The sequence below is a fragment of the Trachinotus anak genome, unplaced genomic scaffold (genome assembly GCF_046630095.1).
Source record: "Trachinotus anak isolate AG129_WGS33_773 ecotype Australia unplaced genomic scaffold, CSIRO_AGI_Tana_v1 ptg000009l, whole genome shotgun sequence".
Lineage (NCBI taxonomy): Eukaryota > Metazoa > Chordata > Actinopteri > Carangiformes > Carangidae > Trachinotus > Trachinotus anak.
Genome location: NW_027273860.1, coordinates 12,745,226 through 12,771,850, shown reverse-complemented (window position 1 = coordinate 12,771,850; position 26,625 = coordinate 12,745,226). Strand labels below are relative to the sequence as shown.

Below are 26,625 nucleotides of genomic sequence, written 5' to 3'. Positions count from 1 at the left end.
AATGGATGAAGTGGCGACAGAGGAGAGGAGAACAAAACATTTGAAATACCAAACAGTGCAAACAGCTTTGCACCACATTCTCTAGGTTCTCTCTGAGACTTCTGATTGACAAGTCATACAGCAGGTTTCTGTGATCATGTTCCAGCAGCTGAAATTAACATGCCAAAAGTGGAGCTGCTCTTATCCAGAATGTTAAAATCTGTGGCCTCAGTTTAATTGCCAACCTGCATTGTGAAGGGGGTTTCTGGCACAGCATGGCCACCAATAGATGAGTAATTGCATGTCATTGGGATTCAAAGGAATTTTGACCAATTAGTGTCAAAGGTGCTAGCTGACCGTTTCCTGCTGATGCGCCTCACCTGCCATTTCAAAATGCCAAGCGGTGAATGGACAACAAAGTTGACAGATGATTTTAAAGCCAAAGTGCTTTTTAAAGCCGTTGCTCTGAGTGACATTATGTCAGCTGGTATGTGGCCCTAAAAGCTCCATAAGCTTTTTACTTTTATTTATTTATTTTCATTTTCTCTTCGTGGTAAACTGGGTTTTCAGAGGTAGTCAGATACACACCTATACATACACACACTCTTGTGAAGAAAAAAAAAAAAAAAGAAGAATCTTGCAAATGTGCGCAAAAAAAACACATACACACAAAGATATAGTATGTATCTAGTCTGTCACGGTTGCACAGCAGGCTAGAGGAGATAGGAATTGTGTGTGTGTGTGTGTGTGTGTGTGTGTGTGTGTGTGTGTGTGTCTCCGGAGGCTTTCAAAATGCCCCCACATCGATTTCCTCTCCCCTCTCCTTTGCTATCATCTTGCATTTTGCCCCACAGCACACATTTAGACACACAATCACAAAACGACTCGCATGCACTCACACACACACACGCTCATACACATAAACACACACATAATCTCTGCCCTATTGCTGGTGCAAAAACTGTATCTGCTGCAATCCAGTCAGGGCATGAAATGACTAGCATTAAGCCAGAGTAGCATAGTTGTGCCATTGCAGGAGCTCAAAGCACATAAACACACACTCACAGATACACACACGTGACTTTGTACAAAACACACATTACTGTGACCTCAGCAGACTCAAAGTCATCAGGTGACCACTACTCCTCTTTGAATCTTAATGGAAAGAAGTAGGCATAGACATATTGAGAGGCAGCATTAAAGATGTATTCAGAACCATGTGTACTGGACTGGTAACTGGATTTAGGGCCGATAGAAATGTCCTTAAATACAGGAATGCTTGACTTCTGGGGTGCTCTGTGGATCAGTGGAAAGTATGTGCCATGTTTTGAGTCCTTAAGACGCTGCAGTTTCAGTGATAGTCTTGCCGAAAGGTTATAAATATTTTCAGTTTGGTATCCAGCTAAGAAGTGTACTTTCCCCGTGGAGACCTCGGCTTATAAAACTGTGTTATAGCCCTTTTTTATGAGAAAGCCCGACAGACAGAAAGTTTAAATCTAAAGTTTAGCAGCTCTTGCTTTTTTAAGTTTCCAGATGTCTGGCTTGTTAAAACAATATCTAGTTATCTACTAAGGAGAAAAGCAACAGGATGTCAGAAAGTTTTTATTCAGTTTCGTCTTCAAAAAACTGACAGAAGTTTATCTTTATCTCACTCTATTTGTGGTCTATGTACACACTAATAAATACACAGGATTCTTTGCGTTGTGAGCATGCAAGCTGATAAGCATGAAAAAGTTTTATTTGAAGAGCCCTTTTATCATACAGAGATGCTTAGCTTTTAAGAAGTTGCTTTAAATCTTGTTTCCGTGTCAACAGCAGCAGGTTTGCTGTGGCAATTTTAATTTCACTGGCATTTAAATTGAGTTTCCCTCCTTCAAGGGCCCAGACTGTTCCAGCCAACCCAAAGGTAAAAAAACACAAAGCAAAAGGCTAACAAAGCAAATGAGACAAACAGAAAAAAAAAAATTGGCAAGTATAACAGAAAAGACACTGAAGAGCTAATACACACAAACTCACGCACACATATGCACATCCACACAAGCAGTGATCATTCCCACCAAGAAATACATAATATTTTTCACTATTTATCATCGTTTGGTTGTGCTGTGCTGACGCATAATTTAGAACTTGGCTCTTTCAGCCTCCATATTAAAAGATTAATAGAAAAATAAATCGCAAAAATAAAAAGCTTTACTGGGTTTTCTCCAGGCTAACATGCTAGTATAAACACACACACACTAAATTACATTCACGCACATGTTTACCCTTACGACATCCATCACAGCTATGCAAATACACAAGGCAAGCTCTGTGCTCAGAGGGGACTTTAGGTTTCAATCCTGCCTGTGGATGGAATATTAAAAAAAAGTTGTTGGGCATCCATCCTGCTTTGCAGTTTGCAGTTTCACGAAAACAACACACAAATAACCACACACACGCGCACACACACACACACTCACATGCCATTTACCATTGCTATAACAACATTTCTGTAGCTTTTTTTCTATTGGGGTATTTTGATATATATCTGGCTTTCTCTCAGCATTTAAAATAACTGATGTTGCTCTTTACTCTGCAGACCTGATCTGTGCATACAGACATCATTAATTCAGTGTACTAAAGACTGTCAGAGGGCTTATACTCTGTGTCTCTCTATGCATTCATGAATCTGTTTGTCTGTTTGAGTTGTTTGTTGTGGGTAGTTGGATGTTCAAGCATTTTTTCATATTTATTTTATAGGTTAGGCTAATGCTCTCAGCACATTCAGACAGGCTTTTGCTGAGATAATTTCTAGCGTCTTTGCATCTCATCTTAGAGGAAGGTATAATGTCTACAAGAACAGAATCAAGGAAGAGAGTGGAGAAGGAATTAATGATGGATGGGAGGGAGGATAAAGTGACAGGCAGGAGAAAGCAAGCAGTAAATGAAGGAACAAATGAACAAACAATGAAGAAATAAAAGTATTAAGAAAGGAATACACATGGAAGGGAGGTTGACTCAAGGGATGGTGGGGGTGGATAAAAGGAGGAGAGAAATGAAAGTACAAGCAAACAAACGAACAAAGAGCTCAAAATGAAAGAAAAAATGAAGGGATAAACTCACTGGAAAAAGGTAATAACGAAACAGAGGAACTGTGCGTATTGTAACAGCATAGAATGGAAGAATAGGTGGAGTGAAAGAAGATAATTAGATGAAAGCAATGGGAAAAGAAGAAATAGCATATTGATTGGGCAACAGAAAGGAGAAAGTGCATTTCCCAATTGATGACTACATAAATTTATCCACTCTAATATTTGAGCCTAATGAAACTATAATGATGCAGTAACATACAGAGCTATGAAGTGTTTATTTATCATCTCTATGACTGCAGCACACTAGTGCCAATAACCACCATATGGCACCACCCAGAATATATAGCTTTTATACAGCAGTCTCACAGTAGTACCAAACATTAAGAAGGCAGTCAAATTGAGTTTTAATTTGACAACCGCAAATCGTCTTTCTAGCAGCAAAAATAATTCCCTCATTGTTGCGTCATTGTTGCTTCATTCCCTTCATAGGTCAGAAACATTGAACTTACAAGCATTCAGTGAACATCTCCCATCCAAGCACAGTGAATATACTGACACAGAAAATTGTGAGTCCAAATAATCAATGTCTTGCAATTAGAAATGATGAAAAACCTACCACTGAGTTGGAAAATATATTCATTATTCATGTACTCATACAATTGTTTATTATCTACAGGCCTTCAGAGAAGGCCAACCATATCAGCATGTTAAATGTTTAAAAATTATATTTCTTTCATTTAGCAACTATTGTGATATAATTCTCTCTCTAATTCTAACTTTAGGATCATTCGCTGTCTTGTTTGCTTCAGATATGAAAGGGTTACTGCCCTAAAACCATGACAGTAGAGTTATCCAAGGGTTAGCTGGCTCAACCACTGGTTAGGATTGGGACAGAAACCCCCATAGCCACATGTGTTTGTTTAGAAAGTGGATTTTTGATTTCACATTTTGACTTAAAGTGGGTGGGACCAAAAATCATTGCCCCAGGCCTTTCAAAGGCATAGGGCCAAAGTTATCTCACAGGGTTTACCTTTTTCTGTCCAGAGGTTTAATCTACCAGATCAGCAACTTCAGTCAGCCAGCCAGACTGCAGTCACAGCACAAATGGCAAATAGGACAAAAACAAGGATACCCAAAGGCCCCCCAACCAGAATTTGAAAAATTTGTTTTCATGTTGAAAGAAGTGGAGAAGTTGTAGAAGAAGAGTCTGCAGTGAACTTCACAACTTAGAAAACTTTTATGAAAAAACATATTGATTCTTTTGATTGAATCAAGGGCTAAAGGAATATAAATAATTAAGGAATAGACAGACAATTGGACTTAACAGCCGCTTCAAAGGTAGGGAGTCGCCACTGTTTTGCTGTCTTGCCCTTTTACAATGGTGATAAATCTGAATTTCTTACAATTTATTACACCCATGGTTTCTGTAAAATGAACTGAACAATTGAATTGTAGAGAATCTATCTGAGCCAATGAATAATTGAATGTCAATATTGACAGAAGTTTAAGCATTTATATCTTTATACTTGATGCTGCACTGTTTTGCATGACTTTTAGACAGTTGCCAGTGCCCAGATTCAAACAGTGAGCTGAGCTGCCAGCTGCCGCGCAGACCGGTCAAATGGCTCTATCTCATTTCTGGGTGGGGTCAGTGGGACACCTGTCACCTTAGCAGCCACCTTTACAATCTGGCTCAGATGTTTTTTGTCTGTCATCTTCAAATTACCAGACCAGGCAATCATACAGAATGTAAGGACAGATTCAATAAAAGATTTATAAAACAGTTAACATCATTTTGAACATTTGCAAGGATTACAGGGGGAAGCGGGATGTGCCGCAAATTATGATATTTCAATCTCTGGTGGATGCCTCCTCTTTTCCCTCACTTTCCTCACTTTAGTGGAGTAATTTTTGACCCGATCCCTTGTGCCTAAATATTTCCACCTTTAAATCGTGAACAAAAAGTGGATCCATCTGCTTGTCCACTCGGTTCGGATTGCCAAATGGCATGCTTGAGGTTGATAGCTCTGAGCATGATGAAGCCATTAAGTCATAAACTTATAAAGAGTGTAACCACGAAAAATATATCCATGGTGGCTGCTCACAAACAGTCATAGACAAGTCCAGTATGTGCACACACAGACGGCAAAACTATAGCAAAAAAATGGCAGCAAACAATAAAAAAAAAGAGAGAGAGAGATTATTTACCTGACTAAATCAAATAGAGTTGGAGATAAGAACACATTCACTCACACATACACACACATACATACAGATTCTCAGCATCTTTTTTCAAATCCTTTTCTGTCATAACACACACATGCACAGTATTTCAGAAATATCAGTGAACATTTGACCAGTCATAGTTGAAAGGTGCAACAGTATCACAGTGCCCCCTGTTGGTTATTTGAAAAATCAGGCTACTGAAATACGGAGCAACAAAAAACTTTATGGCTTTATGATGTTTCAACAGCCTACACACTCAAATCCACTCATGTTAAGATAATGAAGATTAATCATGCAGAAAAACAAGGCCATCTTTCCCTATTTCATCTTCTTCTTTACACAATCTAATTTATTTTCAACTCATGTCTGTTTCCTCTCTCTCTTTGGCTTTTGGCTTCTTTCTTAAACGAAACTAAGCAAACTTCTCTAAGTTAAAAAACAGCTTAACACACATAGAAACTGCTGCGATACAACTTTATGTCATGCAAAGTCAACAGTTCCTGGCATATATCGACTCCCTGTGAGATTAGTCCTGTCCAAAGCTGTGAGCAGTCGCGTATTGCAAAGCTGAAATCTATACAAGCCAAATGAATGGCCTTGAAACAAATGAGCCATTAGATTAGAAATTGAACACACATTTACCTGCAGCGTGGACTATGACAGAACAAGGAGTTATGGGATTTGGAAAGTTGTTTGTTTCATGTGGTTTTATACATTTCTTCAATAACTAAGATCTCTTTCCCTCACACTCTTTCTGCAGCTCCTAAGGTGGTCTCCTTCTCCTTCGATGTTGGAAACGGACCTGTGGAGTTAACGGTGCATGCAGCCATGCCCCTCAATGATGACCAATGGCATCGCGTGATGGCTGAGCGAAACGTGAAAGAGGCAGTCCTTCAGTTGGATCAGACCTATCGGGCATCTCAGCTCGCTCCTGCACAGGGGCACACACGGCTAGAGCTGTTCAGCCAGCTCTACGTGGGTAAGACGCACACATATACTCCCACATAATCCAAACAAATAACAGCTCTCATGTGTAAAAATACCTCACATACACACATTTGATTACAACATTTAATATCTGCTTTGTGGAGGTGCGATACTCACAGAGACAAACACACCATAATTATGAAGTTTGATGTGTGGAAAGCAAAAGTACACATCATTCCCTGTAATCATAATTGGATTGAACTGTTAATTAAAAAACTTTCTTTGCTGTCTGCATTTTCAGTAACACTGCCCTCAGATACTGACACCCACTGTGAGGATGTCTGATTGTTTCATGAGTTAAAGATGTACCAGCCTTTACTGGAAATCATTGTGTTCTTTCTGGAGAGGCTTCAGTCCAGCTTAGCCGCAGCCACTGTTTATTAAGTTAATGTTAATCCATCTTGTGCACACACACATAGATACATAGAGCCAGCTCACATTTTACAATATGCACACACAAGGACACACGCATGTCCTCGAAAATTCATCTCTGTAAGTGATCATATTTTTATTAAAGTCAAAACTGAGCCTCTGTGCTGGCTGTGAGGCCATGTGACTAAAACTTAATTCACTTACAGAGGTCATTTCTTTGATACTTTGACTCAGCATTTATATTACTTTGGATTAAGAAACTATTACAGCACAAAGAAGATATCAATCCCCTGCCTTTCTCACTCTCTCACACACACATTCTGTTTCAGCTATTAGACAGATCAAGCCCTTATTATCACACCATTTATGCCTACATTTTGTTAAATGGGTCTAGTTTGTTCTTGATGACTTAATCTACTACTTCACACAGCGTCTCTGAAGCTCATCAGGAGTTCAAATGGCAGAAGATCTGGCCAGTTTTCTTCCTGTGCTTTCAGTTCTCTGTTCCTTATACCTTTTGTGCTGAGCTGTCAATGCACTATAAACCAAACTCTGGGGCTAAAATAGTTTTAGGGATTTGCGGATACAAGGAAAAGTGCTGAGACGGATCACAGAGTTCCTACTATCTCATGGAAAAAGTTCTGCCCAAAGGAGATTGTTACAAATTCCAATCAGGCATCCCGATGTGATAGCCTTAACCCCCTGATCCCCGCTTATAATATAATTTCATCGTCTCATCACTTCTGCTGATTCGACCGCTGCTGAAACATTCTCACCCTATCATGTCTCAATTTGCCTCTCGGTGTATTTGTACTTTCATTTAGCGAAATGGAAAGGGACACGAAAGGTTTAGTCACTGTGCAACTTGAGGCTATGAAACCGGGAATATAATAGCTTCCAGATAGCACCTCGGCAATCATCTCGTTTGCATGTGTGTATTCTGGCTTTTCTGCCAAAGGAAGGCAGGAGACGGCTTGAGCAGGATACAATTCTAGAAACACAAAAAATAGTGGAGGTTATAGAGATAGAGCAGGGGAATAGTTTTATGTAATAACAGCCACAGAGGTGACAGCACTTTCCCCATATCTGATTTCTAATCCCTGGTTAATCCTTATTTGAGGATTGCTTGGGGAAGTTGCAGTGTGACACACAGGAAGGGGAACAGCCACTAAAGGGAAGTGGTTTAGATGTGGCCTCTGACACCAGGAAAGAGTAGGGGGCGGGGGGGGGGGGGGGGGGGGGGGGGGCTTCAGGCATCCAGATTTTGTTTCAACTTGCCTGCTTCCTTTTTAGATCGAACATCCTGCCACTTCACACATTGTGCCTGATTGATATTTGTGTGGCTGTTTGAAGGTAGTAGGTAGGTAGAAAAAAGCAATGCAAGCCAGAAACCTAAAAAGAATACAACTGGGAATAACAAATAAATGATAAATAAAGAGGCTAGCCCCAGAAATGATCTGTTTGAATGTGTCTACATAAGCACACAGGGAAGAACTACCTGAGGGCAGTGGCAGACAGCCTGTCAGGAGCAGTGGGTGGCCTGGGTCATTGTGCTGCTGTGAACTGTCAACTTGACCAGCAATAATACAACAACCAGGAATGAGCTGATGGACCTCGGGCACAATTCTCACGCCTGGGTCACACTGCTTATACCTCACCTGTGTATGACAGCTACCTCGCTGAACAGCTGCGGCTGGCACGCCAGTGTGTGTCCACACTGCCAGCATTGCTGCTGCAGAGCTGTTCCTGCCAGCCATGTCTATAGCTATATAACACTGAGTTTGCCTTAGATGATGGCCATCATAAATAGAATGCTTGATTGTTTGATAGAATGTTTTATTTTTGTTTACCCTCATTCAGAGACAAAGAGCTCACATGAAAACTACCACACCACTTGATGTTCTGTCAACTAGTTGACATAATTGGATTATAGATTACACTGGGTTTCTGCTGTGACTATATAGCATGTTGCCTTCCCTTTATCCTTTAATGACATGCAGTCTAAATCTATCTAGCTAAAACAAACCAACAATAAATATAGATATTTATTAAACTTTTTTTTCATATTTGTTGGTCAGTCACAAATGTTTGTATTTTGTAATCTGGGTAACTTCCCTCCAAAATTAATGTAGTGGCCAAATGTCGTAAGTCTGGTAGGCCGTTACGTCAACAAATAGGGTTAGCATACAAAATTAGTGGTCTGGTAATTTGAGTGAACAGGGTGGTCTGGGATAGAGTAAAACTCCCAGCCTGAATTATTCTTTCAGTGCGCCCCTGCTACAGGGAGCTTTATTTTCTCACCTGGGTCTCATATCTGTCTCTGTATCATCTCCTTCTCTCTTTCTCAATCAATATGCTCCTCATCAAGCTTTTGATTGCTTTAGTGTTTACTGCATGGTGGCTCATTTGCTCTAATGGCCTCGAGAGTAAATGTTATACCATCAGCCTGCTGTCATTTACTTCACACTGTTAACTTTTAGTTCTGCAATTCACTTCATACATCCACATAACTATAAATCTTGCCACATTTTATTCATTTAATGTAACCATCTGTTCTTTTGATTTCCCTCTTGATTAAGGCTCACGATCACACATTTTTTTATGATTTTGCATGCTTTTGCTCAGTTCTCTCATGGTCGCATTGTTTTGTCTTTCTTTTCTGCTTTGGTCTTTCTTTTCCTTGCCTCTGTCATCATGGATCGACATCTTGCTTGTTGCTGCTCACTGCATGTGTGTGACTCCTGTCACAGGGAAACCGGCCTCACTCACCTGCCAAGACAGTAGGTAACATTTAATGAGTACAGTGAAATGTCTGTGACATTGATTCTGTAACAGCTGTTAATTTTTTACAGTAAACACCAAAACATGTGAGAGGACAAGAACTTAACTTAATGTTCAAACCACCATCAAATTCAGCTGCAGCTCCACACTAGTGGTGATTAAAAGTTGAGCCAGAATTAATTTTCTAAAATATAACTGCTCATGCTCTTGAGCTGCTATGTTTTTATTCATATAGTACATTAAGACAAAGGTGTGAGGAATTATGAAAGGATATTTAGACCAGATGAATCAAAATATTCATCTAAAGCCGATACAAATCTCCCATTAAACAAGGAGTGGGTTCAGGATTTCTTCAGTGTTGAACTGTGAACAGAAAGAAATAGGACAAACCACCATTCTATTAACCCACTTAAATGATGGTAATGGAAAAACGGGAAGAACAGCAGTGCAGCAGATGTGCAGCCTGTTGGCATAAATAGGGAATTTATCTGCATGGTTGGATCAGCTTTCAAAAGAGCAGTCCGCATACACACTTGTGTACTTGAATACCTTATGTCTATTCCCTTAACTATATGCAGCATCTAAATGCATACTGTGAGTTTATTCATTAGTTCTTCATTATTCAGTGATGCAGAATCCACACCAACACATCCACACACAAAGTGAAGGTCAAAAGATCACATTTTATGACTTTTATCACTAATTAGGAATTTGACAGTTGCAAATTGTGTGTATATGCGTGTGCTTGTGTGCACTATATATATCCTAATGAATATGAAATGTTTCCTCATTAGCACATCATTATAGACTGTGAAGATTCTCAGCCATCCAGGTCCTCTCATCTGAAAGCCTTTTTCAGTTCTACATAACTTTAGTCCTACTGAAGAAGCGAAACTGAAGAAAGCATTCAGATGAGAGGTCAAACCCCTCCAAGAACCTCAAGCAAGTACAGTTGCCTTCATATAGCACTTAGAAATTAAAGAATAATTTACCCTTGAGCCTAACACATCACACCTCTAAATAAATAAATGCAAATGTGTGCGTGTTTGTGTGTGTTTCACTGCTGTTACTGCTTATGTGTCTGAATTTCTGCATTCATGTCAATGTTCCTGTGCAGTCATGTACTTGTGTATGTGTGTATATTCTAGAGACTGACCGATATTTGATTTTTGATTCAAATACTAATAATCTTATTATGACATATCATCTAATAAACAAAAGAATTTTCCCTCAAATTTGGTTGTAACAAGGGTATTTTACAACTGACTATACAGTAAAAGGTAAAATAAACAAAATAAAAGATACTGACGTGGATAATGATTACATCACACAATATGTAACAACATCAAGAAAATATCAATTGTTGCAATTTTCTGCACAACCTGTTTAATTTGCATCTGACACCATATTCACCAAAATGAATTTTATCTGTGATAAGCCTATATTGACGCAAGTCAGTATCAGTCAGGCTCTGTTACACACCCTCTGTGAGTCATAGAGAAAAGCTGTGTGTGTGTGTGTGTGCATCTGTCTGTCTGTCTGTGTGTGTATGTGTACATGTCTGCCCTGGTCTCCACAGGCCTCAGAGCCTGCTGTCCTTTCAATCAGGCTGATTTAGACCTGGGTAAACAGGTGGCAGAAACCTCCAGCCAATCAGTGGTACAACATAGATTAATTAACAGGTCTACTAAAAGTCAAATCCTTCGTGGGACTGGAAAGTGGAGAAAGCATGTGAAAGCCCTGATCTGTGAATAATGTATTGGCTGGAGAGAATGTATATGTATTAGTAATCTTATTATGCGTGTGTGTGTGTGTGTGTGTGTGTGTGTGTGTGTGTGTGTGTGTGTTTTACACCTGTGTGGCTAAGCTAGCAGATTTGTGTGTGAGAGTGCTGCTGAGGGCGGAAACTGCGTGAGCGAGAGTCTATGCTCAAATCTCCTTAACATGTCTTCTTGAATGGATACTTTTCTGTAATCCAAAAGATGCAATTGAGAGGTTTTAATAACTAAAAAGCCCCCCGGCTCTTGTTAATGATAGTGTGCATGAGCGTGCATACATACTTGTGTGTTTATCCAGGCAGTGTAACCATCCTCTGTGGGTGCACTTGTATACGTTTGAATCTATACCTGTGGGTGTATGTTTATGAGTGTGTTTATTGCCATAGTCATTTAGGTGCACATTAATCTATTTAACACCCCCACTCTGTCCAAGTTAATGGGTAGTTAGACTGTAATGGTGCAAGGCCAGAATGACGATGGAAGCACTTTAGAGGAATGGCTATCGACACCCTAAGGCTAAGCATTAATGCTCATATTGACTCATTCAAATCAGGTACGCTGCGTGTGGTCTGTTTTAAATGTGTGTGTTGGGCTGTAGTATGTAGTTCACATGCATTCATGCATCTATTTGCTCGTGTTTGCTCGTGAGATATTCATTAAGACACAGTGTTCATTAGGCTGTTCTAATTAGTGAAGAAATCAAACGAGTTGAAGGTTGTTTCAAGAGCAGCGTCACAGCCGGAACGATTAACGTGACATCAGTGGCTTCCTCCAGGCGTTAGGATATTAACGTTTCCAAAAGAGATTAAAACAGAGCCTCTTGCATTCAAAATGACTTCTGTGACTCTGACTTCCATTTGTCCTCCCTTCCTTCTCTTTATTTGTTTTCTCTCCTTTTCCACTTATTTTCCCAATGCTGCATATCCTTGCTACACTGACGACACCTCCCTCTCCTGCTGTGTTTTCCCTCCTTCCCTTCTCTCCCCTGCTTCACAGGTGCTGCAGGGGGACAGAGGGGGTTCCTGGGCTGTATCCGAGCCCTACGGATGAACGGCGTCACCCTGGACCTGGAAGAGAGGGCCAAGGTCACGCCTGGGGTCAAGCCTGGTTGCCAAGGCCACTGCACCAGTTTTGGGATGTATTGCAGGAATGGAGGGAAGTGTGTGGAGCGGTACAACGGCTACTTGTGTGACTGCACCTCCACCGCCTACGACGGCCCATTCTGCACCAGAGGTAAGAGGCTTTTTAGGTAAGATTATATCAGTCTCTAATTGAATAGGTGGATCATTGGACTATTGAGGCCTCCGAAAGTGCATTACACTGCTCTTCATTTTCAAAACTTCAACTATTGTCAACTTTCTGTTTTTTTGTTTTTTTGGGGTTTTTTTTTTTCATGTCGGAATTTGTTTCCTTTTTGGCAGCAGTGACTCCACACTATAATGGAGATGTGAGGAAGGAGAGATAGAATCAAATTGGCAGAGAGTTCATATGGAGAGGGCACTGCCAAGATGAGGCTTCGGAGCATGGCTGTGTGTGTGTGTGTGTGTGTGTTTGTATTCCCTTCATCAAAGCTGACAAATGACCTCTCTGCTCAGAAATTTAGGATGAGTCATAATCTCTCAGCTAACATCTTTCAAAGAACTTTAACAGGCATTTTTGTAAAAGGGTGTTATCTTTAGTTCACAATGCTGGTGTCAAGTATCACCAGGGTTACTGCTGTAGCAGTCATATTTCAATGAGCGTCATTGTCTGACAACTCACTGTGATTTTTGCTGTGCTCTGTGATTGTCCTCACTTCCCATTCAGTTTGGAGCTGTCGTGTTGAAAGTGTTTGGGCTTATGATAAAAGGCATCGATTGCGAGTGATATTATGCTTACCCACCAATTCTCCCTGACTTTAGAGTGCACTTACTGAATGCTAATACTGTGCAGATGCAGAGCTGAGAGATCAAACTAGAAAAATAAAATGCAAGTCACTTCACTAAGCAAAAAGGTAGATTTTTGAAGTTCAGAGATGAGAAATGTCACACTGTAACTCTGCTTCTGCACTGTTGCGTATTACTAATACATCATATTTGTTTCATAGGGATTCATTAGATACACTATTAAAGTTCTACTTCCCAAAACAAGTTTTTATAAAATGCCCAGGGGAGGAGAGCAGCAGTGCTGTCAGAGGCTTTCTGCTAGCTCCCAGTCAGAGTTGATCCCCGACACGTGAATTAATTTGTTTCCTAAAGCCGAATAGTGTTTTTTCCCTGTGCACTTGGCAGGGGGGTGACAAGATGACAGAAAAGCAGAGTGTGTGTGTCAGTGTGTGTGTGTATGTGGTGTGGAAGAGGGTGACAGTGTGTGGTGATATGCTAGTGTAAGACATGAAAAGACTTCCTCTGAATTCTGTCATAACCAATCAGGCATTTCAGGATTTAGAGAATAGAGATTACTGTCTGTGTGAGAGTGTGTGTGTGTGTGTGTGTCTGTGTGTCTGTGTGTTTATGTGTCTGTCTGTGTGTATGTAAGAAAAAGAGAGGGGCAAACACAGGGAGAGAGCACACCCTTGTGTCTGTTTGTTTTTGTGCATAGCATGTGACGCTCCTCTTCCTCCTCTGTCTCTTCTTCCTTTTCACTCGTCTTTGTTTGCCCGTCTCTCCTCCATGTGTCGTTGTATCCCTCACTCTTCACACATCCTTCCTTCCTTCCTTTTTTTCTTCATATCCTTTATCTCCTCTTCTTTTTATCTAAGTTCCATCCCTTCATCTTGTTGCCTCTCTATGTGCTACTCCCCTGCTTTTCCTAAGTCTTCTCTTCTTTTGTCATCTCCATGTTTGCTTGTTTCTTCTCCTCCTCTGCCACTTTCCTTCATCACCTTTGCCTATTCCTCTCCTCTATTTCCACTTCTCCATCTCTGAATCTACTCCTCCTTCTCTTCTTTTTTTTCCACTCTCTATTTTCCTCATTTTACTCTCTCCTCTTCCTCTTTTCTCATGTTTTTCTTTACTTGTGGTTTCTCCCTCCTCTCATTCTCTGCCTCTTCTCTTCCCCCTCTTTGATCCCTTTTTTATCCATTTATACCTGCTGCTCTGCCTCTCCTCTGTGCCCCCCCCCCCCCCAACTGCTATTTCTTCTTCACCACTTCTGTTTTCACCTTTCTTTCTCTCCTATTCTGAATCCCTCCCTTTGTCTCCCTGCAATCTCCCCCTCTCTCCCCATCCTCCCAGTGAGTGAAAAATACATGAAGCCAGCCATAATTGCATAGTGCATTTCCATTGTATCCATATTTACACACTGCTCTGGGGACCCCGCTGTATTATTATTATACACTCTCATTCTTCAGCTTTTCTGCCTTCGAGGGTCACATGAAGCCAGTGTGCACATGTACATACACAAGTGGACACACACGCACAAACTCACAAAAACACACACATACTTGTTACCTGTAGAGGTTTGAATGCTCACACAAATTCCTTTTATCTCAGCAGGACAGAGAAGGCCGACACAGGCTACATATAGGTCTCACATAATCTACAGTTTAAAATAAAAGATAAAATTAAAAGTGTTTTTAGTCAAGAAGCCCGTTGCACAAGCTCTTCTGGTAGTTAGCTAACTGAACCAAACAAAGCTAACATTAGCTTGTTATTATGACTTACTTTCATTATGATGTAACTTTTGTCCGTCTAACAAACTATAAAGTTGCCAGGTGCCCAAAATATAAGAAAAATTACACAGAAGAAAAAAATACAAATGCTATGTGATAATCATTCAAAATATTACTGTGGAACACAAATAAAGCAGAAAAATGTAAGAAATAAAACAAGTATACAGTTTATTTACATGTCCACTGATTTTATTCCAGCTTGTTTTGTGCTATTTTCATTGAAAGAGTATGCATGTTTGAAAATGAATGAATATATAAATAATTCACAGTTTTAAACATTTCTTCTAAATGGTTTACAGACATAATTAAGAAGCTGTGTAAAAGTTCCAGATCAGCATTTTCAACTAGTTTTCTATACATGATACATAAATAAAGTTACATTGCTATGAATAAAACAAGCTAAGTGGAAAAAAACCAATAAAGTCAATACTGGTGTATTTAGCTGAGGTAAGAAGAACTTTACTTTAGTTGTGATGTCCCTGGTCCATGGTACGCTGTATTGAAGCTTGTCACAATGTTTGTTTATTCACAGAGTGTTTTGTAACTGATGTGAGGAATTCAATCAAGCATGTTGCTGCTCTGACGGAGATACTGCACTTTGTCGAATTTGAGTCTGATTCAGTTAATACTCAGCAGCAGGAATCTCGACAGACAGTCAGCTATTTGAAAACTTCACAAGCTCTCTGCCTGGTTAACACAAAACAATTGGTAAAATGGGTCTCTCCAGACTTCCAAAGCTTGAAACTACATCAGTACACAGAAGAATGGAGGATAAAATTAGGGTCTAGCTGAATGGAGGCGAGGATTTGCCTATACACCAATACCAGTCAGAGAACTTGCCCATTTTCTAGTAATAAGCCTTCTATTAAATTTAAGTAATGTAGCTTGAAGTATTTATTGTACTGTGTCCGGTGGGAGACGATGGGTGAAGTGAAGCCTTAAAATAAGATGCATAAATGTGTTCACTTAGTATTCTACTCTCATAAGGGGTGTAGTTATATATTTTCACTGCTGCCACTGAGGGAAGGCAAACATGTCAAGGCATATTCCATGGCATTTACACACACACACACACACACACACACACACACAGACCCAAAAGCACACAACCCTAGGCTCTCGGCTTTCCCTGTAACTATTCTCTTTAATTTCACGCATATTGTGTCTTTTATCTCCTCTGTAACTGACACGCGGACATCGTGCATGCATCCACATACACACATACAAACAGAAACAAACAGCATAACAGACGTATAGAAAAATAAGGCCCTTTCTTCTCAACACTTGATGACGAGAATCAATAAGCCCCCTGGAATGGCTGGAATATGCCATTAGGTCTGTTAATGTACTGGTAAACAATGTATTGTTTGGTTTCAGATGCTGGAGCACAGCAATTTAACACCCACTTTACTACATCTCCTGAACACAGCCATATTTATTTGTGTGTTTATTTCTCTCTGGCAATATGATACATCTACCCTGTTGTGTCTTGGCATGTGTGAGTTTCTGAGCACCTCCCCATGGCTTCGTTTCGATTGAAGGTGTCCTTCTTTATTCCTTTCTTTCTTTCGTTCTTTCTCTCTCTCTGTATTTGTTTGTGTTCACCTGCTTGAATTATATGTGTGTGTGTTTCAAATTCTTTCTCATTTCTTCTGTTATCCCACGCAGATGTTGGGGGTTTCTTTGAGGCAGGAACGTTGATCAAGTACAACTTCATGCCCGAAGCAGTCGCAGGAGCCAGTAGAGACGCAAAGGTTACGACGCACCAGCTGACGCCACATGAAGTAAATCTGACAAAGGAGGAAGTAGCTTTTAGTTTCAGCACATCCAGCGCTCCAGCTGTTCTGATGTATGTCAGCTCCAAGACGCAGGACTTTCTGGCTGTAGTGTTAAGGCAGAATGGTAAGATCCACACACACATGCAGTTTGCGGATGATCACAAGCGAGAAGTCTGCTTGGAGTAATGCTTGTTAGTGCTGCAAAGTACATTTTAAAGGGTGCCCTTGCAGCACAGTTTGGAAAGCTGTATAATCTCCAAAAATCCTTTTCAGTTAGCAGCCTCCCACTGAGCAGCTGACAGGCAGCGAAGTGCTTTGATAAAATAGAAGTAATAAAAATTTGACAGTGCCATCTAGCGTTTCAGCAATTGATGTGCACAAATAAAACCGCAAAATAATCACATTGCTCAGGGGTGCTGCTAGAAATTCTTGGCCTTCCTGCTAACGCAGCGCCCGGAGACAGTAAATATATAATCCCCTGTCAAGCTGTGGGTCTTCTGAATCATTCAGTGTTTCCCCCACTACTTCTCGCCCCTTCTTGCACCATCACTTCGAAAAGAAAACTTTATTTTGGGCTTAAATGTTCACTTTAATGAAAATGATTTTGGAAGAAAACAACTGATTTTAATGAGGAAATGAATGTAAAAATGTTGTATGTGTCATCAAGTAATAATGCACTACCCATGAACTCGTCAGCAATCTTGTTCTTACAGCCACTGCTTGAGAAATGTCTAGAAACTTCATTTTATTTAATCAGGTATTTATTGATGACTCATGCTTAAATCATTATAGAGGAGTGGAAAGAAATTGTTGCATTTATGAGGTTTCATGCAACCAGACCAAAATATCCCCTGTGTGTCTTCAGGTTCAATGCAAGTGCGGTATAACCTGGGAGGTCTGAAGGAGCCATTTACAATTGATGTGGACCAGCGGAACCTGGCCAATGGACAGCCTCATAGCTTTAACATGTCCCGTGTCAACAGAAGCATCACCATCCAGGTACAGAACACACACATACACACATATACACACACACACACACACGTTAGGCTTTTAGTTTATGCTTAGAAGCCCAAAGACGTAAGTGTCAATTTCAAAATCCTACTTACGACCATGGAGTGCAGGGGATTGCCATCTAGCAACATCCACACAAAAACATAACATACACATACTCACCCACAAGTACACAATCACACAAGACCAGATGGTTTGCAATAAGTCAGAGGGGAGTGCAATGTCCTGTTCTGTCTTCTGCTGTGATGAAACGGCTTGTCCTTTGCCACTGTTAATCCACTTCCAGTAGACAGCCTAAGTATAGCAACAGAGAGAGTGCATCGATCTGTGTGTGTTTGTATGAGCGCAAGGCGTTGCTTGTGCTGGTATTTAAGTGTGTGCAAGTGTGTGAGACAGAGCGGTAGTGTGCATATTTGTGCATGCGCCCGTGCATGACAGTGTGTTTGTTTATATACAGTATATTTGTGTGTATCTGTGTGTGTTTGTTCATGTGCTCTTGATTTTTGTGCAGCTAAACAGCTTAGTGCAGATCAATACGGCCAAGCCTCAGTCAGTAGCTGTCAAGGATGGAGAGAGAATTCCGCTAAACTATTAAATGCTTTGTTCTGTGGTAAAATGCCCAGATTTCACTGCATGCTGCAATTTCAGGAGGAATCTAAGTGGATGGTAGCTGCCTATAAAACCCAGTTATTGGTTGCATCCAGATCACAATAAATTTGTATTTGCATGGGCAGTTTATGTTTTGCCAAGAAATGTGTTGCCCTCTGCAATGACAATCAAACAGAAAAATTATAAACAGTTTGCTTATGCATGTCCTCCTGTAGAATTTATACTTTGAATGCCATGGTTGCAGATCATGTAATGTGTATTATTTCTGCACACTTACAAAAACTGCTGAACTGTGTGGAGAGCTTCATTTGTATAATTTTGTATAAACTTGTTATTAATATTCCAACTATTTGCTTACATTCTGCACTATTTATTCTCTAAGGATTGTAATACTTACACTGACACAACCAGTAATTTCCCTGTTGGCATCGATGAAATTTCATCTTATCTGCACTATCATCTTATTCATGGTATATTATGGTGACACTTATGGTTATTTGTAGCCACAATTTGGTCCAGTTCTTCATCACCTCTATTTTAAGAATCCTGGCAGAGAAAAGGGGGCACCTTAAAACTTTAAAATAAAGAATTCTTTATTTTTTTTAAGAGATATAAATGAGAAAACAGAATGTTTCAACAGCATGTAACATGAAAAAGGAATATAAAGGAACAATTAAATAAACAAGAATAAAAAAACAACCAATCACTATATGTCCACATTAGAAAGTATGCATATAAAGAATATAAATTCTGTTTGCATTCGTCTTAGGACATAAGATGAAATTAATGCATATAATGCATAATAGACAGTGAATATTTTATTGGTTGTGTGATCAAGATGTGACTCCCTAACGTGATAAGTACAGGTCCATTAAAGCCCCTTTACTGTTCCTTTCATTAAGGTGCAATAAAATGTCGCCCAGAATGAATCACACTATACTAGCAAACCAAATAATCATTGCACCTCCTCTTCTACATACTGTAAGTTTTTATTTCTCTCTCTCTCTCACCAAATGTACATGGAGCAATAACCTCATCCATACTGGAATCTCATTACCTACATTCACACACTACAGTGAAAAATTCTGACAGCAAGAAAATTAAACTAAAACATCCAATGGAAATCATTCTCATTTTCTGAACAAATCACGACCTGCAGCTGCTGATCACTCCGCTGGGAGCACTTGAACATAACACATCCCTTTTTACTGGCACAGAAAGTGATTGGAGCAACTGCAAGATTCTTCGCTCATCACTCACACACATACTTGATTGCAGCTTAGTTATGTCTAGGTTGGAGATATCGACGTTCAGCCCAGTGTGCAGTGTGTGACTGAACTATTAACTATCAAATGCATATCCCCAATTTCCCACTCCCCATGTGCCCAAGCTGTACTCTAAATAACAATCCTTTGAATCTCTTTGTCACACAATGATACGCACAGCACTTACACATTAGAGAGCGTTAAGAGAATTAAGAGGAGCACTGATGGACATGATGTGGTAATTTGGATTTAAGAATAAAAGAAATCAGTAAGGGAACTGTGGGGGAGGATACAGAGTGAAAATAGATGATGTTTATAGATAGGGCATGAAAAGTAAAGCCTGAAGGTGTGCTAATGAAGATAACTTTGATGAGTAAAACTTTTTCATGTTGCTTGACTGCCTCGGGGTTTTTTTCAAGGTACAAACATGCACTTAATATCCACCCATAAACAGATGTGGACATGCATACCAACAGACATGCATGCACAAATGAGATTTTGTCAGGTCAACTCACTGCACAGGCTTCACACTGCTACACTACAAAAATTATTTAAATTCATCTGTCCACCCCACTTCTCTTCATACCTCCCACCATCTAACTTCTCACACATCCCTGAGGGCTTTTAGTAATAGTTTATTTATTTTGAGCAGGCAACCACTATACTCACACTCACATTAATGAGACACGAGAAACAGGATTAATTCTGCTTTGGACAACAACAACAGAAACACTGAGCAGGTCTCAGCAGTGAGTGGGCAGCACCAACAGGTGTTATCAGCTGCAAATATTGCATAAAAAAAGATGCTAATTATCAAACAGCCTTTTATCATGACACAACGCCATGAGTCACGAATAAAGCAACATACCACAGGTAGCTGAACCATATTAATAAAAAAAATAATAATTTTATTGTGTACCAACAGGCCTAGATTCAGGAAGAAAGGGCATGTTCTGCCACTCAAGCTAGAAATCACAAATCACCTTATCAATTTGAATCATGTCATTCTGTTTAATTCAAAAATTCACAGTCACTGACAACGTAGTTCTTTTCACAAGTTAAACAGTCACATCACTGTTCAAATGCACCTCAGTACTTACATCAGTAAATGAATGCATCAGTGGTCAAAGGCACAAATCAATCATTGTGATCACACTGTTCAGGATCAATTCAGTCTGTTGCCAGTCCAAGCTATAACATTCAGTTCAATACAAAACTAGTTATCAGATTATCACTATTTCTGCCAGTTTCGTGGTCTTTTAATAGGTTTGCAACAGGGAAGTAACGTACCGTGGATTATGGCTGAGCTGATAACAGCACGCTCTCAGGAATGACGAGCTCTGCTGCTAAAAGCTACTGATTCATTCAGTATCAATGGTGATTTGGTAAAGTCAGTTCAGTTCCAAGATTCGCTGTCAGAGATTTGTTTGTATATGTACTGAGCACCTCTGTCTGCCACACGATGTGCTAATTCAAAAATAGTAAAGTAGCTATAATCACTGCTTGTATATTAAGGGGTTGAGAATCATCACTCGACTCTGCAGTTCAGATCAGGTGGACACAAACTACACATTCTCAATCCCAATTTGTGGAATCCCACATCCCTCAGTCTCAATCCTACATATGGAAGTATCGGTATCAGTACTGACATTGAAAATGATACCCAGCCTGAGGTGTGGCTTGAGACAGAAAAAGTCCACGGTGATACACCCCATGTACGTCAGCACCCAACACTACTCCAAATTACTGCTAATGTTGCTTGATATCTGACAGGTTCACTATATTAACTTAAAGGGTTGTAATATGCCAGTTTTGTGGGTGCAACTTATTTCTGCTGTCTTTAAATAGCCGAAAATTTAGTGCAGGTTTAAATGATATTCCAAAACATCTGCATGGTTCTCCAGACCTTTTCTATAATGTGACCATTAGCCAGAGCTTCAGTATAACATCATTTACAAAGTCAGAACTTTACCTGAATGCTGAAGTGTTTAAATAATGTATTTTGAATGTTCAAAAGGAAATATCTAAGATAAAGTGTACACTCCATTTGAAACTGGATTGGACATTATTGCATTATGCATTAAAGCCTAAAATGCCAATTTTGTTACAACCTTCCATCAGCATTTGTAATTTAACCACCCCATTATTATTTTGCTTACATGCTCATCAGAGGCCTTGTTGCAGCTGCTTTCATCTGAGATATAACAACATGAGTGAGAGGCAGTGATATGAGTCAGATGCAATAAAAGTCAGCCCGCCAGTGGATCAAATTCAATTTCCAGGGTAAAAGAGGGAGTCGAGTGTTTACCTGAGGCTGCGGAGGTCTCACTTCTCTGCTATCAGGCTGCAAATCTTAAAGGCATTTAGACAAGCGACTGTTTAGTTTAAAGACATGGCAGAGAACAAGTGAGAAGACAAATAGGCATGAAGTAATGGGAATCTGAGTGAAAAGGGAACAGGAGAGAAATGGAGAACAAAAGAAAAAGACAGAATATGAGTCAGAGCGAGGAGAAGGTTGAAAGAAAACAGATGTCGTCTCCAGATTTTTTTAAAAAAGGACCGAGAAAATATGATAACAAATATCACTTTTGTGTATTTATCTTATCTAACCCCTTTATAATCCTGGGGCTTTCTTCAAGCTGTGGATTTACATGTGCACACAAATACCTGCTGAAATCTATGTGCAGGCATACAGAGTGCAGTGCAAGAAGCAAGTGTTTGATTTTTAAGGAGTGTGTAAGTGTCTCGTCAGGAAAACCCACTATCAAAGGCATACCAAGGCAAGATCAAAATAAGTTCCCATCTCTCTATCTCTGACTTTTGCTTTCTCTCAACCTCTCGCACAGTGTGAGGGTTTAGAGATGAAAGTGAGGAGTCCCCTCAGGCATCACACGTCTCTCCTCTCTCCTCTCCTCTTCACTGATAGGTGCTTCTGTGGTTGGTAATAGTGGTGTGAATGGCTGGCCAATGGGACAAGACAGTCATTCAGTAATTCACTTGATAATAATGTTAAACTATTTATTCAAGCGAACAAAGGAAATTAGCATTTGTTTGCACTTTGCTCCTCCTCCAGATATCATTAAGGGAACAGAGTCGCCACTAAAGCAAAAAGTTCTCAGTGTAGTGTAAATGACTTTGAATATATACAGCACATTGGCTAAATTAGATTCTTTTTGAGCATATAGTCAGGGAAATAGATTTCACCCATTGTTAAGTTTCTCTTTATCTAACCCCTGATTACTTTGCTTATGTAAGTTTTATGTAACCTAAGAGGCGCCAATAGCGCTTCGAGGAGAAAATTGTGTTGTCTAAATGGCTCAGTGTAAAGGGAAAGGATCCCAATAATTGCAGTTGTAATTGACAAAGTTTGGTAAAATGAGGTTTCTTCCCCGGTTGTCTGCCTCTGCGGACCTTTTTGTGGGGTTTCGAGACTCAGACCGCCCTCCCTGGCTGTGCAGCCAATTTGTTTTCTCAGATAAAAGTAAATAAGCTGAGCGCAATTTAATTGTTCCCCATTATCCCACCCTCCAGTCACTGTGGAAAACAAAACCCACACAATGCTCCACTGAGACCAGGCTTTAGGAATGAATCAAATTAGGATACGCTGCGTGTGTGTTTGCATGTGTGTAGAGAGCGAGAGGGAGAAAATACTCTGGAGGGGTAGAGAGAATTTTCTATATGAGAGGACTCTACTGATTCAAACCTGTAAACAAGAACAACTACACACACATACAAATAGCTCTCAGCCCTTTAGTGACAGTCCAGCTCAGCTCCCAGCTAACAGGCCACGACAGCTATTCAGCACATCAGTGGAACAAATTTCCAGTAAAACACGCAGTACCAAAAGTCATTGTTTTCAATCAACCTCCCTTTCTCTGGCTGGGGCAGTTGGTGTGCGTTCTGCAGACTGATGTATGCTGAGATCCAGTTCTCCTGTGTGCAGAGAGAGGGAAGGAAGGAAGATCTTTTATATCTGGAACACACAGAAACTAATTTGTGGGGTCGAAACGCTTCTCTTCAGTAGCGCCAACTGCAGCCTTCAAGCTAATTAGAAACTTCAGTGAAACAGCAATAACAAGTTAATTATGTTGCAGGGATATTAAAGTCATGTATTCCCTGCCTCCATCACCCTCTCTGCTCTCAAGCTTCCACTGATGTTCTTTGTAAACATGCTGCTGGTTCTCTTTTTCTGTTAAGTTGTCTGGGCTTTGAACCCACCACAGACTTCAGGAATGGCATATTGTTAATTAATGTGTGATCATTTATCTCTAGTCGTGGCGAAGAGCTGTTTGTGTACAGGATCATTATGGAAGATCACTTTTCAGGTTACATTCAGCTCTGACTAGCTTGACTAAACTAAAAGGAAAAAAAGAATTAACAGCTTTATGAACAAAAGGTTTTAATCGTTTGGTCTGCTGTGATTTCTATGAGCAACCATGATAGTGTCAAATGTGCTTTCGGAGCAGTTGTCCTATATTCAGGATTTTCTGGTTGATATTTTGAATCGGGAGATTTGATAAACACCACTTAGTATGAGGATTTTCATGCCTTTTCTCAAAGTTTATAGAGAATGATCAGAGAAAGATAATAATTTAAATGGCACATTTTAAAACTTGATTTTCAAACTAGATTTTCAGTTTATTGTTTGTAGCGTTTTTCCATACAACTTCAACCCTCTGGACACAATGTAAACTGTGAAAAACTTTTGTTATAAAACATTTCTTCATTTCTTAAAACACATTTAGTATCACTCACATGTGAAATGATTGTAAGAAAGACTGTCGTAAGAAAGAGATGATAAAAGTAAATTCATATGAACTGTCTTTGATCATGATTCATGGGAGTGATGAGGGTTTGTTAAGTGAGTGGTTATTTGGAGCGTTCTGGGCATTTTAAAACCACAAGAGGGAGCCATTGAGCTTTTGCTTAAGCTGTGTAATAGTTTTGCAATCCTTGGCAGCAATGAATTACCAATTCTTCTTCATCATCTTCTTCTATACTCTGCCTAATGTGCTAGTCTGGGTCTTTTTACAATGCTGTTAACATTAGTTTTAGGCTCTGACTCTTTTTAAAATGCAGATTCTAATAGATTTTCTCTCTCTCCCACTGTTTCAGTTGGATCACTACCCCCCAGTCAGCTACACCCTCCCAGACGCCTCAGACACACAGTTCAACCTGGTCAAGACACTGTTCTTGGGTAAAGTCTATGGTAAGTGTGTCTGAATCATTTCTTCTCACAGCTCTGTAGGAATTTACACTTTTTCAACCACTTTCAAACTGCACAAATAGTCACTATGTGCAAATATTGTGATCATATATATTTTCTGCCACATTTATCTTTTTGTAAATCAGCTCATACCAATCCGACCCCAGTCTATCATCATTCTTTTTAGAAGCTCTTTGACTGTTTATGTCTGATCTTTCTGGTGATCATTTTAACTGTGAATTATTTAATTATTATTAATAATAAGAGTCTGACAGATGCTATTGCTTTCAGGAAAGTTAAATATGTATTTTATTTATTAGGTATTTTATTAATATAACAACTGGTGCTACAAATTAATCCACTTGGGTGAAACAAGTCCCTCTATCACAGGGTCATGTTGGTTTTCATTGCTCCTGTCCAGAAGTAAAAGCCTGGACCAGCTATTCAGCTGTAAACATTTTTCTGTTCTGTATGTATGTGTTGAGCTGTATATTCTTTGTATGTGACCATTATAATCTATTCTATTTCTGTTATTTCCTGCAAAGATAAACCGTCTCATTTTTCAATGGGTCCTTAAAACACAAACATATATGTATGAACATTAATTAACGGTTAAAGCACATCAGGAGTTTAATTAATTCACAGATATCCAGATACACACAAAGACCATCTCCCCCTCTGCTGCTCAGTAGATTAGAGGCTGTAATTACACATGAAGTCCACTAGAGAATGCCAGAGGACTGCTAAAGGTTATTGGTGCAGAAACTAATCCCAGCTGCATCCATCTCTACCTATATGGATGTCCATGCACATTTGTGGCTGATAAGGTTATGAAATCTGGGGTGGAAACTGTCTCTTATATCATTAAAATGACCTTGGTATTTGGTTGCTGAGTATTAAACTCTCCAGATTTCCCACAGTATTTGATCATCACACCAAACCTTTTGATGTTAGTAAGCCACTATTTTGACACATTACGCAAAGGAAATACTGGCACCGCAGTGCTGACATTGATTAAATTGTGACTCATAATCCTGTGCATCAGTATTTTTACCTCTGGACTTATTAAGGCTGTAGGTCTTAAGAAATCCCCACATAATTTTCCCCAGTACCTTAGCATTTGATCACCATAATTACCCTAATTATCAGTAGCCAATTACCTTAACCTATTTAGCTTCTCCTAAGTGGTAGCAGTGGTTTATGGCTCGATTTTGGTCGGTTTTATTAGCTTCTTTGATTACTTATAATTTACCTGTGAAAGAATCCATCTCATTAACTTGCACCTTGCTGCACCTTGCTGTTTTTCTGTTCCATCCTATTCTTATTTTCTCTTCCCTTCCTCTCCTCTCTCTTTTGTCCTCTACCTCAAGTACTGTGAAAGTCAGTGAGGTTGAAGTAATGGCTGACTTCACTTACCAGCCAGAAGTATCGACTGCTACACACACCACAAGACCCCCTGGGAATGCATGTATACACACAGAACACAGTCATCTAGCTTTGCCAAACTAACACAGTTTGGATACTTTAAGGGCACACAGGACAAAGTCACGTCATAGGGCAAAACAGAACCAACTCATATTGGCATCCCCTCATATGTGGCCCTCCACTTTACACATCAACAGACTCAACTATTAAGTCTCTATATTGTAATAAACATCATAAAAGAATTGGGCAGAGCAAGGATAATTATATAATGGGTTTTAAAGAGAAAGAGGAAAAAAGAGGGGGAAAAAAATTGGATTTTGCTCATCTCATCAGATCTGTTCCACTTCAGTGTCGGGACCACAGAGACAAGAGAGGCTGTCAGACAGCTGAGCTATCAGATTCTCTATTTCTGGGAGACAGAGACTCTGTGTTTGATACAGCAAACACCAACACACACACACACACACACACACACACAGATC

General features: G+C 39.8%; 1 protein-coding gene across 3 annotated transcripts in view; it reads left to right on the top strand.

Annotated features, from left to right (window-relative positions):
• The window catches only part of cntnap2a (contactin associated protein 2a), a 338,398-nt gene that overhangs the window by 296,373 nt on the left and 15,400 nt on the right, over positions 1 to 26,625 (top strand). For 2 of the 3 annotated variants that reach the window (XM_071485431.1, XM_071485429.1), the window contains 6 exons: positions 6,037 to 6,255; positions 9,386 to 9,415; positions 12,191 to 12,427; positions 16,515 to 16,748; positions 17,490 to 17,623; positions 24,628 to 24,721. In XM_071485431.1, coding sequence (XP_071341532.1) covers positions 6,037 to 6,255; positions 9,386 to 9,415; positions 12,191 to 12,427; positions 16,515 to 16,748; positions 17,490 to 17,623; positions 24,628 to 24,721 — 948 coding nt within the window. The remainder of the gene's footprint in view (positions 1 to 6,036; positions 6,256 to 9,385; positions 9,416 to 12,190; positions 12,428 to 16,514; positions 16,749 to 17,489; positions 17,624 to 24,627; positions 24,722 to 26,625) is intronic. The other variant, XM_071485430.1, reaches the window with a different exon arrangement.